Raw genomic sequence first — 15061 nt, forward strand, 5'->3', positions numbered from 1 at the left:
ATGTTGTATCGTTTGGATTTGTTTTGTAACTGTGATAGGAAAAATCTATGGAAAGAAGAAATGACCTTGTTCTCCCATTCCAATTTCTGTGCTCTGTCAGGAACTCAATTGCATAGACTCATCATTGTGGAACCTACCTGTTGTTTTCTTACATCTGAGATGGACCTGTAGCATTAGCACGAGCAACTTACTAGTACCTTCTTGAAGGCGTCATGAGCCTTGACCATGTTGGCCGGAAGATGACGGTGTCTGTGGCGTCATTTTCCTCCCTTGAGGCGTCATTTTGGAAGCTCTGCTTGTGCTGGTCACTTACTCTCCTCGGAGTGTTTCCACTTCTACACCTGCCTTCGCTCTGTTTTGTCAGGATCGTCCGAGTTATGTGGGAGCTCTTTTCAGAGCAAGCGCCTTGACGCCAAATTTCTGGGTAGGCCTATAAACGACGGTCTACTTACCCGTATTCCCGGCACTTTCTACATTGTAACTACTCACCAGCAGAGTAGTCCCAGTCCCCTTTAACGAGTCCACTATGGTGGAAGGGACGATTTGTCCCACCACAGCATCATCCCCAGATGCTGAAGTCCGTGGCATTTTAGCCGCCGGACTTGACAAATCAAAAATTCATGTCAAAACCAGCAAATCAAAGACGAAAGTACTCGACTGCAATCAACTAGCCACTTACCTATTGCTAGTAGTCTGCGAGGAGCTGCTCCGCTTCCTCACAGTCGAACGAGTACCGGTTGGAAGACCTACACGAGTATCTTCTCTCGGCTTGGACTATGTGCCCTGTCATCATCCCTGGCTGATTCCCCAGCTTCTACATCAGTAGTTTCATCATCAGAACTAAAGCCTTTAATTTCTGAAGAATCTTCAGAATCAGGCAAATGTTTGGCATGAGCACTCGGAACAATATAGGATGGGCGAAATATGCCTGGCAGAGGAGGACTACTCCTATATGCATTCACATCATCCTACAAAAGGAATGGGAAAAATTGTCAGTTACAAAAACAAGTACTCGATATTACAAATCGACTACTTATCACTTACCTCGTTGGGAGCATTCAACACTAAAAATGTGTTGAGGAGGTGCGGAACATGTTCCACCTTATCAAACAGTCGTTGTACTCGATGAAGAGCTTGTCCGTTAGAGATCTCTTCTCTGAACACCGCGATGGATCATTTTCCCTTGATACTCGAAGCCAAAAGTAACTCGAGCTTGGAGAAGCTGGATTCTACGCTTCATCCAGTCAATAGCCACAGCCTCTCCACTTATTCCCTTTTGCTTCAGACTTGCAATCATTTCCAGTAGTTCTGGAATTTGACTCATATCAAGAGGCTTCTTCAGCCATTCAGTTCGCCGAACCGAAGGGCCAGCTAGGATAGGTGGAAGGCTGTTTCCATTATTTTCGACATAAAACCATCTTGGTTTCCAGTCGATTACTTTTTGTGACAATTTATAGGGGATATAAACCCTGTCCATCCTCTGTCGCAGTTGAATCCCTGCCCCACCAACTACATCTAGTCTAGTCGAACTAGGCTGAGGCTTAAAATGAAAAAGGTGGCGGAAAAGGTCGAAATGGGGCTCGATGCCCAGAAAAGCTTTGCACAAATGTATGAAGACAGATATATGAACAAAAGAATTGGGGGTGAGATGATGAAGCTGGATCCCATAATAATACAGGAGTCCAGAAAAGAAATTGGAGCAGGGGAGACCCAACCCTCGCTCAAAATATGGAAGAAATCCAACAATCTCGCCCGTATTTTCATACGGACGGGCATCACCTAGTGCTAGACGCCATTGGATTACAGATTTCGATGGCAAAAAGCCCTGCTTAACTATGGATTCCAAGTCAGATTTGGAACACTTACTTGATTCCCAGCCTTCATCACGGGATGGCTCAGTAGCTATGCCTTTTCCCTTGCTCGATTTCTTCGGTGCCATTCGGAAATCTACAAAGCGCTTCACGCGCATACACTGGTGGAAAAACCCTAAAGTAGGGATGGGAAGCAAGGAGGAGCAAGAAGTGTAGATCTGAGGGCTTGAAGGCATGAACAGATCTAAATATTGAAACTGAATGGCGGCCAGTGGGGTAAAACCTAATTACCGTTTCATTTTATAAAGGCGGTGGTAGCATGGTAAAAACACTCAATAGGCTAAGAGTCCGTTGCAAATCGCGGAAAAAACGGGATTTTCTGAGACATTTCTTTTTTCTAAGATTACATTCTGAAAAAAGAAAACACTCACATCCCTGGACAACTACTCGACTCCACTTCCTTCTACTAGGGATTACATTCCAGGATAAAGGAAAGTACTCGATCCAGTACAACTACTCGATATTACAACTCGAGTACTTTTTTCTAACTAGCTTTAAAATGACTCGGACCTGCACGCACATCGCCTGGATCTCTTGGAGCTTCTAGTCGACGCCTGCTGCAGCTAGATCGGCCCGAGGCCATGACAAAGTACAAGCTTGTTATTCCCATAAAGGGAATAATGATATTCGTAGTCTGGGAGAAAAGTATCAAGAGTTTGGAGGCTGATTATAGTAATCGCTTCGCAAGTCCTCTTATAGCATCTTGCGGAGAAATTTCTCCTTCTCTATGAATATGTTGTGACAAGATTAAGTCTCTTTACCAGAGATGTCGGTTCTTGTGCACCCAGAAACAGGCAAACCCAAGGATGTGACACAACAAGACTCAACCAGTCCACAGAGAACCTGCCTCATTGGAAGATGCAAGGATATGATGTCCAGAAGGGATCCAATGGGAGCATGGGAGTGGCAGGGACTTTTCTTGTCACTTGCAAGTTCTCTTCTTGCATCTCTTGCTGAAAAGACAATACACACTTCAGGAGAGCACGAGCAAGAACACCAAATATAAGCCATAGCTTCTAAACGTTGGTGCTTCTGGCAAAGGCCTCTCTTTCACCTTTTCTAGCCACAAGGGGCCTTACTGGAGGACAACCCGTGGCTCTACAATGTCAGCATTCACGGATGCATTTAAGAATGCAATAATGCAGATTCTCCATACAGTAAAGTTCCACGTGAGCACACAGTAAAGAGCCGTACATCCCGGGTTTTATTTCTGAAGTTATTTCGGGTGAAATCAGTGTGGCGTATCCAATTGTATCATTTTTCTGGGAATTTTACCCGAAAAAGAGGTATTTTCGGATTCCGGACCTGATGAATCCCACAAATATTCTGAAGAATAAAATCTGATGCCACGTCTTAAATCCTTAATTCCAAATCTTTGCTCGGGGGCTACCCGCAGTATAAGAGATTTTGATTTAAGGCTCGGGGGCTACGAGATATGTGCATCAGGAATTTATTTTTCAATTTTTTGGAAAATAATAAAGGAAAAAGACTGAAGTGACCCTCAGCCTGATTCTGCGATTCAACCTAAGGCTCGGGGGCTACTCCATATGGAGCACGAGTACTTCGCGCACCATATATGATTAAGATTTCGGAGCTTGAGCACCTCACAGCCTTGAAGCAACCGGAAGTACTTGGAGGACTACTCGACGTACCCGAAGGAAGGACTAGAAGCAACCAGAAGGATGTTCTGACTACTTGAAGTACTCGAAGACGCCCAGCCAAGTATTCGACGCCTACAGGACTCGGCTACGAAGATCTCGGGGGCTTGTCAGACCTGGGGCAGCGGAATTGCTTATAGGTATAGAATGTTCTAGAATAAAGGATAGTTCATGGATATACCTTACTTCTCTTGTAACTACCCGAGTAGGTATAGAACTAGCCGCAGTACAAAGGAAACTACCCGATTATATCGTAGTAGGACTCCAACTATACTCGGCTAGGACTTTCCATGTAACCCTGTCCCCCCGGATATATAAGGGCGAGCATGGACCCCCTCAAACATATAGGCAATACAAACCACACAGAACGTAGGGTATTACGCAAACTCACGGCCCGAACCTGTCTAAATCTTTATGTTCCTTGCACCATCGAGTTCCAGAGCAGTCGATCCCTACCTACAAACCTTACTGCTAAGGGTATCCCTGAGCAGGCTTAGCGGTAAACACCGACAGTTGGATTCATCATACATGGCACAATCCATCAAGATGCTACATGGATCAGAATCTGATGCACGATGGCATTGCATGTCTTAAAGGCTTTGCATTTCATCTTCAAATAGTTGGATGCGCAGCTTCAAATTGTAGTGCACATAAACTAATTTATGGAGCTTGTCATAACTTAGACGATTTCTCAATTTGGTATGAACCAAGGCAAAGGTGCTCCAGTTTCTTTCACAGCCGCTAGAAGACAAACATTGTGAGACAATACGCTTTGCAAAGTATTGCAGGTCCGGGTAGTCCCCACCATATTGATCCCACCAATCAGCTAGGAAAATGTAGTATTTAGAATAAGCATTTTATTTCTAATTCAAAACTTAAATCTAATTCAGAACTGAGTTCTAATTCAAATTGTATGGCAGCCAGCAAACCAAAATCTATTTACTGGTGAATAAAAGCATGGTGAGTATTGCTTAATAAAGGATGACATATATAAACTGAGAATGAAATTCAGATCTAAGTCAATTTAGGAATGGCAGAAATCTGAAATCACCAGCACTCACACGGCCATTAATGACCGACCTTCGAGCCTCCTCTCCTCCAAATAACTTTCCTTGCTTTATAAAGAGGACACATTGGTCAATTGCAGTGGAGGCCTTTGAAGATGAACGAGCAAACTTCTTTAGGGCCAAGGTTACAACATGTTTTCATTTTGGACTTTTTGAAAGCGAGCTAGTATACATTGTATTTGGGTCCAGTGCAGCAGCTAGGAAAATAACAGGTTCAGCAATATTAATAAGTTGACAATGCATAAAAGAGGCACATGAATTGAACAAGTTTCCATTTCTGCTCTTACCTGCAACCATGAGAGTATTATTGAGAAGATAATTATGCCTTGTGTCGATTATTTGCCTCCAACTATCAAGCAGATCTTTATGTTTGCAGTCACTTAAATTGGTCTTTATCGCATTTACAGCACGGGTCGCTTTTTGAAGGAATCCGGATATAGTAGCATTTTTCTGCTGATCAGCAAACTGAAGCACAATATATATTGGTGAGACAGCTTTTAACACCAACTCCATATCACTCAATCAGTTCTTTTGGGACAGACAAGCCTCAGTGTATTCATGGTCCTCTGACCAGCCCATGCACATTCCTCCCAGTCCTTAGATGCCATCCATAACTTAAATTGATCCATCCCAAAAACTCTAAAGAAATAGGTAAACCGTGCCAAACCTAGTGGCATTCCACCGAATCAGTTCTCCTCCTATCTTCTCTTCAATCATAGCATGAAGCCTGAACAGAAAGCAAGCATAGGAGTCATTACACAGCACATTTATATTGAGCATCTAAGTTTCTCAATTATACTAGTCATTACCTGTTATGGTTATAGAAGAATCTACAAATTTTCTTTGCACTGTCCACTACATGCTCAATAAGAGGAAAACACCCTAGGTCCTTTAGCATCAAATTAATTGTGTGAGCAGCACATGATTGCCAGGTGATGTGTGAATAGTCAGCAATGAGAAGCTTGCAAGCTTTCTTGTAGTTGGCACCATTATCTGTGACAAACTGAACAACATTTGTGATCCCAACCTCAACAACAACCACTTCTTTGAGAATCTTATAGATAAAATCTGAATTTTGGATACAACGAGTAGCATCTACAGTCTTGTGAAAGAACATGCGTCCATTGCACCAGATCATAAAGTTAATAATAGACATCATAGTAGGACCTAAACAATCATGACAAAAGAAAAGGTAAGAACACAACTTCAGACTTCAGTTATATTCACCATGTACAGAAGAATGAAGTACAAATTATACAAGTATTTTTACCTGTCCATGAATCACACATGATGGTAACTCCATATTCTTTCCAGTCTTCCTTGAATTCAGCTAATTGAGCCTCCACATCAGCAAAATTCCTATCCAATAATGGGCCATCTTTTCCTTTTCCACATGGAACATGCACTCCATCTCCATGTTCTTGAGATAACTTGACTGCTGCTCGAAAGTATGGGCAGTCCGCTTTCCTTCCAGGAATATTGTTAGCATGGAACCACTTTGCCCAAGCTTTCCCAAGCTTTTCTCTAGCACCCCCTGTGAGCATAACATCCACTCGAGGCTGCCCTTGAGCCCTACTACGTGCCAAATCTATGTCAAATGGAGCTTGGGGAGAACTACCAGGAGTTTTGTAGAACCTATCAATTCTAGTTTGATGGTTAGCTGAACAACTTGCAGCCCCACTGCCACTTCCCTTAGGACTGCCATGTTCCAAAGCATATTCCCTTAAAGACTCTCATTGCTATCTGAATTTGTGCTTCTTCATGAGGAATTCTTGTGTTACCATGTGTCCCATAATTTCTGTTTGCTGCCATGACCTCCCTTTGAATAAAGTGTTTAAGGCCTCTATTTTTCTTTGACCTTATTCTTCGTCTTGTAACTTCATCAACCATATATTCCTTAACATGACGTGGCACATTGGGACAAGCAGCGACAAAACCAGAAATACCACCCAAATTCTGCCTGAAGCGGGTTGCACCTCCACCAGCAATAGCTGCTGTACAATAATAGCAGCTGAAGTCATTGACTTTGTACTTCTCACCATGGCTCCATACATACTCAATGGCCCCTTTTAATTTCACCAGCCTCTCTGTACCAAATGAACACCACAAATTTGAATAAAACATGAACAAAAAGGAATTACAAAAGTATGTACTTGGCATAGAAAAATGTGGCTGGAATGAAACACTATTATGATCTTTTTAATCTGATTGAAAGGGGCATAAAATGTGAATAGCATAAATTGAATGAATAAAAAAAGAAATTCATAACAGGCCTACAAAATTGGCTAGCTATACTGATTATAAATACAAACACTTTTTAACCTCAATGAAGATTTGTTGCCCACTAAGCCCTTAAAACTACAACTGCATATGCTATTGAGTTACTCAATAGCAATCTAATTGTACAAAAATATCCTGATATGAATCCTATATGTAAAATTTCATTCCATGTCATAGTGAGTCACATATACAGTCTAATGAGCAACTAAAATTAAACGAACAAAACAATGCTAGTGTACTATTGTGCCTCTTTACCATTTTGGCAGACCACCTCAATGGCGGTGTCCATCGTTGTACTCGTGCTCCTACTATCAATCAGAACACCACTGGTTGATTCCCTGGCGATACCCTTGCCTTTCTCAGCGGCTGATGCCCTGGCAACACCGCTCGATGCCGCGATAATGGCTACTTCCACATCTCCATCGCCTCCTGTCGCCATTAGCGCCCTGTTGTGCGTCCTATGGCCTTGCGGGAATGACTTGGTAGCACGTGTCACCCTAAGAGGCAAAGAAATCGAGGGAAGACTGTCAACAGAGGATTGGCGTCACCCTAAGAGGCAAAGAAATCGAGGGAAGACTGTCAACAGAGGATTGGCATGGGATTGAAGAAAATATGCTAGGGACGTGAAAGAGCTGAGAAGTTGACGGCATGAACCTGCGGAGGTGAACCTGACGGCGACGACGCTGACCGTGCTTCCTTGACTGGAACAGAGGGGGTGTCGTTCTGCTGTTCTAAATCAAGTGGAGGACAGGAATAGAGGAGGTGCGGAGAGTGGATCCCAGAGCACAGCGGCAAGGAACGGCGCGCGGCTGCCCGGAGCAGCGCAGCCAGGAGCGGCTGCGGCACCCAGGGAGCTCTGCCGCCGCGCGGGGCCCGGCGCGGGGCGGCCGGAACTCCTGCGACCTGCGCGCGCGACGTCCGGAGCGCGGCGGGCGGCGGCCCGGCGCGAGACAGCTGGAACGTGACCTGGTGCGGGCGTGCGGTGGCACGACTGCCTTGGCCCTGGCTGGCGGCAATGCGCCACTTGGGGTGGCGGCGGGCTTGGAGAGGAAGAGGAACGAGGCTGGGAGAGAGAGCAGAGAGAACGAGGGGTTGAGATTGAGAATGAATCGATTTAGGGTTTGAGGAGGCCCGCAGGAGCGCCTTATCCACTCCTGGGCTTTTGGCGGGCCACGAAACCGTGGAAGGCGCGGGATCGATTCAAAACGCCAAAATTTTTGAGCGGCAACCCAAATTTACCAGGCCCCACCAATAAAACTAATATCTCGGATTTATCGGTTTTTTATCAGCGATAAGGAAAACCTTGGCATGGGGCGTGGGCCGGGGTGGGAGAACGTGGTTGATGGTAGCATGGCGGTGGTGGGTTTGAACTCGGAACAGAGGGAAAGCAGGTGGGGGAAGGACCGAATAGACACCGAAGGGATCACATGGGCAGCAGGCAAACGGAATGGGAGTCACCGACGGCGGTCGAAGGACAACGACCGCGACCGTGACTGAGAGCGCATCGCGGGTACGGCCATCATCGCCGGGCTCCCTGAACCTTGCGGTAGGGGCGGGTGAGCAGGGACGCGGGCCACAGACGACCACGCACGGGACGGGGAGCCCGCGGTGGATGGGCCAGCGGCGCTCCCGTCAACTGCACCCCATCGGATCGTCGTCGCGGATTCGCCGTATCCTTTGAAGAAGAGTCAATTTTGGAGGATTCGCGGTGTCGCGATGGGAGCGGGAGAGAGAGAGGAAAAAACTGGTGAGGGTACTTTTAGAGGAGGGGTATTTTTGTCTTTTCACTACACCTTTTAACAGCTCTGTTAACTCATCTTGACGATAATAGCATGTAGGGGATGAAAAATAATAAACAATGACATAGAATGGATATGGTAATTTTCAATAGCATATAAGGGATGAGTTTTATTTTACATTGATATAGAGAGAATTGACTCTTTATATATATCAATATCTCTAAAAACACAATAACTGATTATATTATATTCCCAGTGAGACTGACCTTAGATATATGACAAGCAAATAACATGGAGCCTACAACCTTGACGTGCGGGTACGCGGCCATGATGCTATTGTACTTGGTGGCAATGAAATAGCCAGAATTCGAAGTGGCAGAGGTCTGCGGCGGGTCGTCGCTAGCAAGTTTTCTAGCTGCACGCCGACAGCCGCACCTCGTATAGAAAATGTTATCTAGCTGATAAAACAACAATTTCCACCTCGTACACTTAAAGCTAACCTAGATCTTGTTTGTAACAGCCCAACTCGTTGCTGTTGGGCCAAAATTGGCCCAGCAGGCTTGCTAAGAGTTTATTTACATAGTAAAGGGGAAGTAAAGGGTTATAAGCTGATCTAGAATCTCTGATTTGGAGCAGTCCAGTTTTTCCCAAAAAATTGGATAGGGTAGTTGCATCTTTTAGTGATTTGTCTTTTAGTCATATGTGGGATTAGTCCTAATTCTTGCCTCTGGATTTTCTAAGCATAAACAGAGTCAGTGCTGCCTTGATGAAAGATGAGCAAAGGGAGGAGAAGAATAGGAAGCGGCATGAGGGCGGGGAAAAGTCAATGCTGCCTTGATGACAGATGGGCAAAAGGAGGAGAAGAACGAAATTGCACCAGGCATATGAGAGGAAGAAGTGTCATGCACACAACAAGAAAAATATACTAGGTTTGCACATGTTCAAGTTAACAGTTGGATTGTTATGCCTATCTCATATTGTGCACGGTTATGTAAATTACTATTTCATCTGATGCTCTTTTAATCTGCAGTGTATTTAAATACGAGTAATCCTATTATAATGCAATATATGGCTGCCTAGAAGCATGTATGGTGCGTATATTATGTTTTTTCACGTTCATTATTCATTCCCGCACAACTTGATGCTTATGTATACATAATCTTTACTACAGGATGGACAAGCACTGAGGAGGAATGTTGAGATCGACATGGTGGCGTTCGATGGAAATGTATGTCGGGAAATATACTTCCTGATTGTGTTAAAAGACACCTCAGCCACATCATAGGAAAAACATTTGAATTAGAGATATGAGATAAATTATTTAAACTATATTTATGAGATTATGGATACTGTGATTTTGTCCAGATGATTTTTTAATCTATTATGGATATTTTGATTTCATCGAATGTAATATTTTCGGACGTGCAGAATGCTATTTTGGTTTATTTTTATTTACTCTTAGCACTGTAACAATTCTTTCAAGTCTCCATTAGCTTTAAATGCATTTTCAGCATGCGGTCAGTAGGGTTCCCCCTTCCTCGCTTCCGTCCGCTATCCGTTGTGTCATGGCACAGTGGGACATCTGTCAGCCTTGCATTTCTCAACAGGGCTATCTTCCCTTTTCCGAATCTGCTTTGACTTCGCCGACATCTCTATTTCGAATAGCCAGCCTTCCCCGGTTCTAAGCTAATTCCAATTTTAATTTGCCAGCTACTTGTTTCATGGCTTTAATTTGAGCTGCGGATCCTACTAAAATAGCATGTTGCTAAGATCAATGTCGTGCGACCCATGTATATTATTTTGAAAAAACTTTTACCACTGGATTTGAATTTTGTATAAGTTTTATAAAGTTGAATTATTTTTATACATGGATTATATAATTTTTGTTGCCAATAACAACGCACGGGTACGAAAACTTCCTTATCTATGTGTTAGCTAGGACTTGGATGATCTGGAATCCTCTTGCAGAGTTGGAACGGCCCATCTCCTATTTCTGCTTCCTATATACCCCTACACGTTGAGTCGTAGTTACTTGAGAAGGACTTATATCTACACGTTGAGTCGTAGTTACTTGAGAAGGACTTATATATAGTGGACATAGTCAACCTCCACCAGCAAGCAACGCCAGAGTGAATCCTTTATTTATATCATTTCTGTGAAGGAAAATGATAATGAAAAAGGAGAAAAAACACTGAGAAACACAATGAAAAAACAATTGCTTATTTCAATGTTGTAAAACAGTAAACTAGTGAGTGGATTCAAATCTGTAACCCGGTTGATGAATTAAGAAAATAACATCATATTGGATCCGCAAGGGAGTATATAAGCAAGTTCGAAGTAAAGGCCGGATTGGTATTGGAAAACCCAAAACCTTACTGAGAAGCTATTGTTTTCCTCTTTTCTAAGTGGTTTAAAGGATGAAGTGAAGTATATGGTCAGTTGGTCACTGCTCAGCACCTTGATAGTGTGAAAAAGGTTTATGAATATACTATGCACTATGAGCTAGCTAGGCCTTGAGTCTGTCAGTAAAAAATCTGGAGCATTGTTGTAACTAAAGCATGATATATTTTGACAAGTACTGCATGCACACACAGTTTTCCTGCGCCTAAAGCCAGTCCAGAAGCTCCTCTTAAAAAGAATAATATTGAGGCAGCTTTGAAGAAAAGCCAAAGCCCGAACAAAACAGCCCAAAGTGACAAGATCTCTCTTGTAACAATGTTTCAGATGAGCAAAATATCCCTACATCGGCAAGCTATAAGTGTAGCAATATGGTCTTACTGTATATATAGCGGTATATACGAACACATAGTAGACTCAAAATTCAATTAGATGAAAACCATAAATTGAAGAAATAATAATTAGATCTAAAAATTATTCATGCAGCAGGCAAACTAAGATCTAAAAATTACTAAGCACTAGCACCATCCAAGATCCCAAGATTCAGATCATCGATCGGAGTAAGAGATTCAGAGTACCCAACGCGCTATTTAAAGATCAAGCCCTGCAGTTTCTGGAAATGTGCCCCGGTTGGCCGCAGTTCCAGCAGCCTCTTGGATCCTCCGCCATAGTCGCTTTCCCCTGAAGCTCGTCTACCTCGCGAAGGCGAGACGCCTCCTTAACGCGAGCAACTTTCCAGACCCTGTCCATGGTTACGTTCCCATCAACGGAGCCCACCGAGATGGGGATAGCCAGGTCCGCCGGGAGCTTCTCGTGGCACATGTACGCAATGAAGTCGAGGTCGCCTTTGAGCCAGGATCGGCCGGTGACGCCCAGCGCCTCCGCATGGGCGAGCTGCTCCAGGAGCGGGGCGCCGTCGTCGAACTCGAATCTGGTGAACCTCTGCCACGCTACGTCGTAGGTGCGCGCCACGGCCTCCCACAGCGCCCTGCCGGTGGCGTGGTGCACGTAGTCCGGGAGCAGGCGGTCCGAGAGCGTGGCGAGGATGTGGCCGCGGCACATGGCGTCGTCGCGCGCCCACTTGGCCGCCTCGGCGGAGGAGGCGGCGTCGCTACCGGACGGTGGGTCGTGGGAGAGGACGTGCGCGATGCCGACGGTGTGCAGGCGGAGCAGCACGGACTCTTTCCACCGGAGGTAGCCGTCGACGGCGTCCAGCGGCTTCACGGGGAGCAACGCCATCGATCGAAATCACCTGATAGGAGGGAAGGAATTGACGGAGCGTTCGCAGTTGGAGGGGAGGAGAGGGGGCGGCGGCGCGGTGGTGGCAATATATATAGATCTACTAGGGTTTTGTGGATGGATTCACAGAGGTGTACCGTACCATATATATGCAGGGTCGCAGGCACGAGTCGTTCATTCATTTGGCATAAACATATATTTCGCCGTGAACTCATTTGGGAAGCCGAATGAATTTGAGGCCCGTACGTTAGCCATTTCCTGTCCAACCAGATCCAATTTGGAGACCAGCCCTAGCTAGTCAGATCTCCCATCTTAATTCCACTACTTCCTCCATACTCATAAAAAAAGTTTTTTGGATAAAATTTGGGTCAAACATTAAAAATATAAATCATGAATAATTTTTAAGTTGTTGAGTTTCAAAATACAAAAACCATATAAATAGATTTATTTTGAAAAATATTTTTATAAATATATAAATATATCACTTCGCGACAAATATTTTTATAAAAATTAATAAGAGGTCAAAGTTAAGCTTTGGAGACCATGTCACTATCCAAAACAACTTTCTTTCGAGTATGGTGGGAGTACTAAAATATATGAAGTGACGACTCGTATGTCGTGATCGTCGCGCTCGCCCACACCATCTGTCTGCCTTCCGTCAACTTGCGCCATCGATCGTTTAGTCAGTTTGCCAACCTGTAATTTGTGCCCTCCATCGATCGCATATATCCTGAAGGCCGAGGCGATGGGAGGAGATGCGGTGCAGATGTTTTTTTTATCAAGCTGTATCGTCCTGCCCACAAGTGATACAGAGCCGTCTATTGCCCTTCATCCTGCAAAATCTGCCCTGCTTGATAAAAAAAAAAACATATGCACCGCACCTCCTCCCATCGCTGAAACTGCCGCCGCCTATAGCACCGGTCACCCGTTGTCGTTTCCTCCGCTGCCCCTATGAAGGCGGTTCTCATAGGCTCGGGGTGAAGTTGCCGACTTAAGAAGTGATAGGTGGCACAAGGAGAAGAGTTGCTTGGAGGCAGTCCACTCTCCCAAGGCACCTCCCCATTGTCACCCTCTATAAATACTAGGTGGGGGCTCATATTTGAGACACACAACACCAGTCAAGGTTGAGCCTAGAGCCTCATTCCAAATGCAAAGTATTGCCTAGCTTGTGCTTCGAATAGGGAGAGGGGTAGAGGTACCCAGGAGGGGCGCCGGTCTTTGGCGCTCTTCTCCAAATTGTATCTCTACGAGAGTGAGACAATAGTTCGGGAGAGGTGCTGGGGTGTCGGCATTCTTCTCCGAGCTTGTACCTCTACATATGCTCCTACATTCTTCTGGTTTTAGTAAGTATTCGTAGTTCCTATCTCTAGTATTTTACTTGGTACAGTAGATGCTAGTAGTGCTGGTAGTTTAGTGAGATCAGTTCTCTTACTCGCGGGTTCGTCACTCCGTATTTATACGGAGTGCTGTAGTTTGCTATGGTTCGACATAAGTAGGTAGACTTCAGTAGTAATCAATAGCATAGACACATCTAGGCTAGGGGTTATCCTTCGTTTGCCTTATATCCCACGGTTTGTTAGAGGTAGGCCATAGGTGGTGACAACCATATTGGTCCATTGTAATCCTCCACATTCGGATATAGCATAGAGCTGTTGGCCGGAGTTGTCTGGCAGACTAGGTGCAAGCCGGTGCCCGAAGCGAAAATTATGCCTGAGAAATCGACCTTTAACTCATCTATAGTGCTATCTTGGGAATCCTCTCCACCCTTCGACCTATCTTGGTGTGTCCTTGAACCGACTAGAATAGAAGAGAGTGCATACACGTTCCCTGTGGATTCAATAACCCTTGGAATACTCTGAGGTGAAAGCTATATCGGTATCCATGCACTTGCAAATTTATTCGTGATGTTAAAATACCCAACATCCTTCACAAGAAATTCTTCTTTGAATGCTTATGCCCTTGTCAACAAGCTTCATTTGGTTATGAGAATAAATCGTATGCCATTGACACATATATCAATTTACACATAACCACTGCTTGTTACTATCATCACACTTGATCATGTCATAGCACATTTCTTGTCATATAAGCCTTTTCTCTCAATTCTTAATTCATTTCTTCATAAATGAGTGACTGATATAATTATCAATTCCTGATCATATACTCAACAAGATGATTAGTTCTTTAATTATGGTGCCATTTAATTCACAAGGCATACTTGCATTTCATATGTTGTAAAGTCAAAGAGTGAATACTGAGAGGCAGTGGAGGCCTGCTCCTTGGTGTGATGAGTGATTGCCAACACGTGGAGTGGACTAACTGTGTGTAGTCGCGACTCTGTGGAGATTGCGCCAGTTCTTGGTCTATGGTGTTCAGGTACACGGATGGCGCGGTGGCAGCGAGATGGTTTGGACAAGAGCGAGGCGCGTGCCGATGCACCATGCGGCGGCAATGCCGTGGCAGGGAGCTCGACGCCCATGTGGAGGCGGGAGACCTTGCGGTGGTGTTGGAGGCCCGACCGGACGACCGTGCGGTGGAGAACGGCGGCCCAGATGCTTGGGCCACTGCTGGGCCGCGTTGCGATCCACTCCTGGCGCCAAGGCGGGACGACGTGGAGTTTGTTGGTAGCTCGGGAAAAACCAACGGTTGGGATGTGTCGATGGAACCGATTATGACTACTGGAAGGTGCGCATGCGTGCCTGTCTCTTGAGTCTAGGTTCCGAAGTCTGGGAGATTTGCGTGGACCCTGAATACATGAACCTTGCGGTCCGCACGACCGAACTTCAGGTCAGGAGACACGAGGTCAATAG

General features: G+C 44.9%; 2 protein-coding genes across 2 annotated transcripts; both read right to left on the minus strand.

Moving 5' to 3' along the window:
• Positions 1 to 746: 746 nt before the first annotated feature.
• Positions 747 to 7315, minus strand: LOC120674687. The gene is made up of 6 exons (XM_039955825.1): positions 7132 to 7315; positions 6455 to 6683; positions 5867 to 6294; positions 5406 to 5763; positions 5254 to 5323; positions 747 to 968 (listed from the first exon to the last, which is right to left on the minus strand). The coding sequence occupies exons 1-6, from the start codon at positions 7313 to 7315 to the stop codon at positions 747 to 749; spliced, it is 1491 nt and encodes a 496-aa protein (XP_039811759.1).
• Positions 7316 to 11459: 4144 nt separating this feature from the next.
• On the minus strand, positions 11460 to 12279 carry LOC120672431. Its single transcript, XM_039952825.1, has one exon. The coding sequence runs from the start codon at positions 12249 to 12251 to the stop codon at positions 11610 to 11612; it is 642 nt and encodes a 213-aa protein (XP_039808759.1). The 5' UTR covers positions 12252 to 12279; the 3' UTR covers positions 11460 to 11609.
• Positions 12280 to 15061: the final 2782 nt, after the last annotated feature.

The sequence above is a fragment of the Panicum virgatum genome, chromosome 5N, assembly GCF_016808335.1.
Source record: "Panicum virgatum strain AP13 chromosome 5N, P.virgatum_v5, whole genome shotgun sequence".
NCBI lineage: Eukaryota > Viridiplantae > Streptophyta > Magnoliopsida > Poales > Poaceae > Panicum > Panicum virgatum.

Excerpts from the sequence above, each read along its gene's own strand:
- LOC120674687 (XM_039955825.1), bottom strand. The coding sequence starts at position 7,315 with ATGGCGACAGGAGGCGATGGAGATGTGGAAGTAGCCATTATCGCGGCA. Across the intron at positions 6,295-6,454 it reads GTTACAAGACGAAGAATAAG|TCCTAAGGGAAGTGGCAGTG; the intron begins GTCAAAGAAAAA and ends GGAACATGGCAG. Across the intron at positions 5,324-5,405 it reads TTCTTCTATAACCATAACAG|GCTTCATGCTATGATTGAAG; the intron begins GTAATGACTAGT and ends CTTTCTGTTCAG.
- LOC120672431 (XM_039952825.1), bottom strand. The coding sequence starts at position 12,251 with ATGGCGTTGCTCCCCGTGAAGCCGCTGGACGCCGTCGACGGCTACCTC.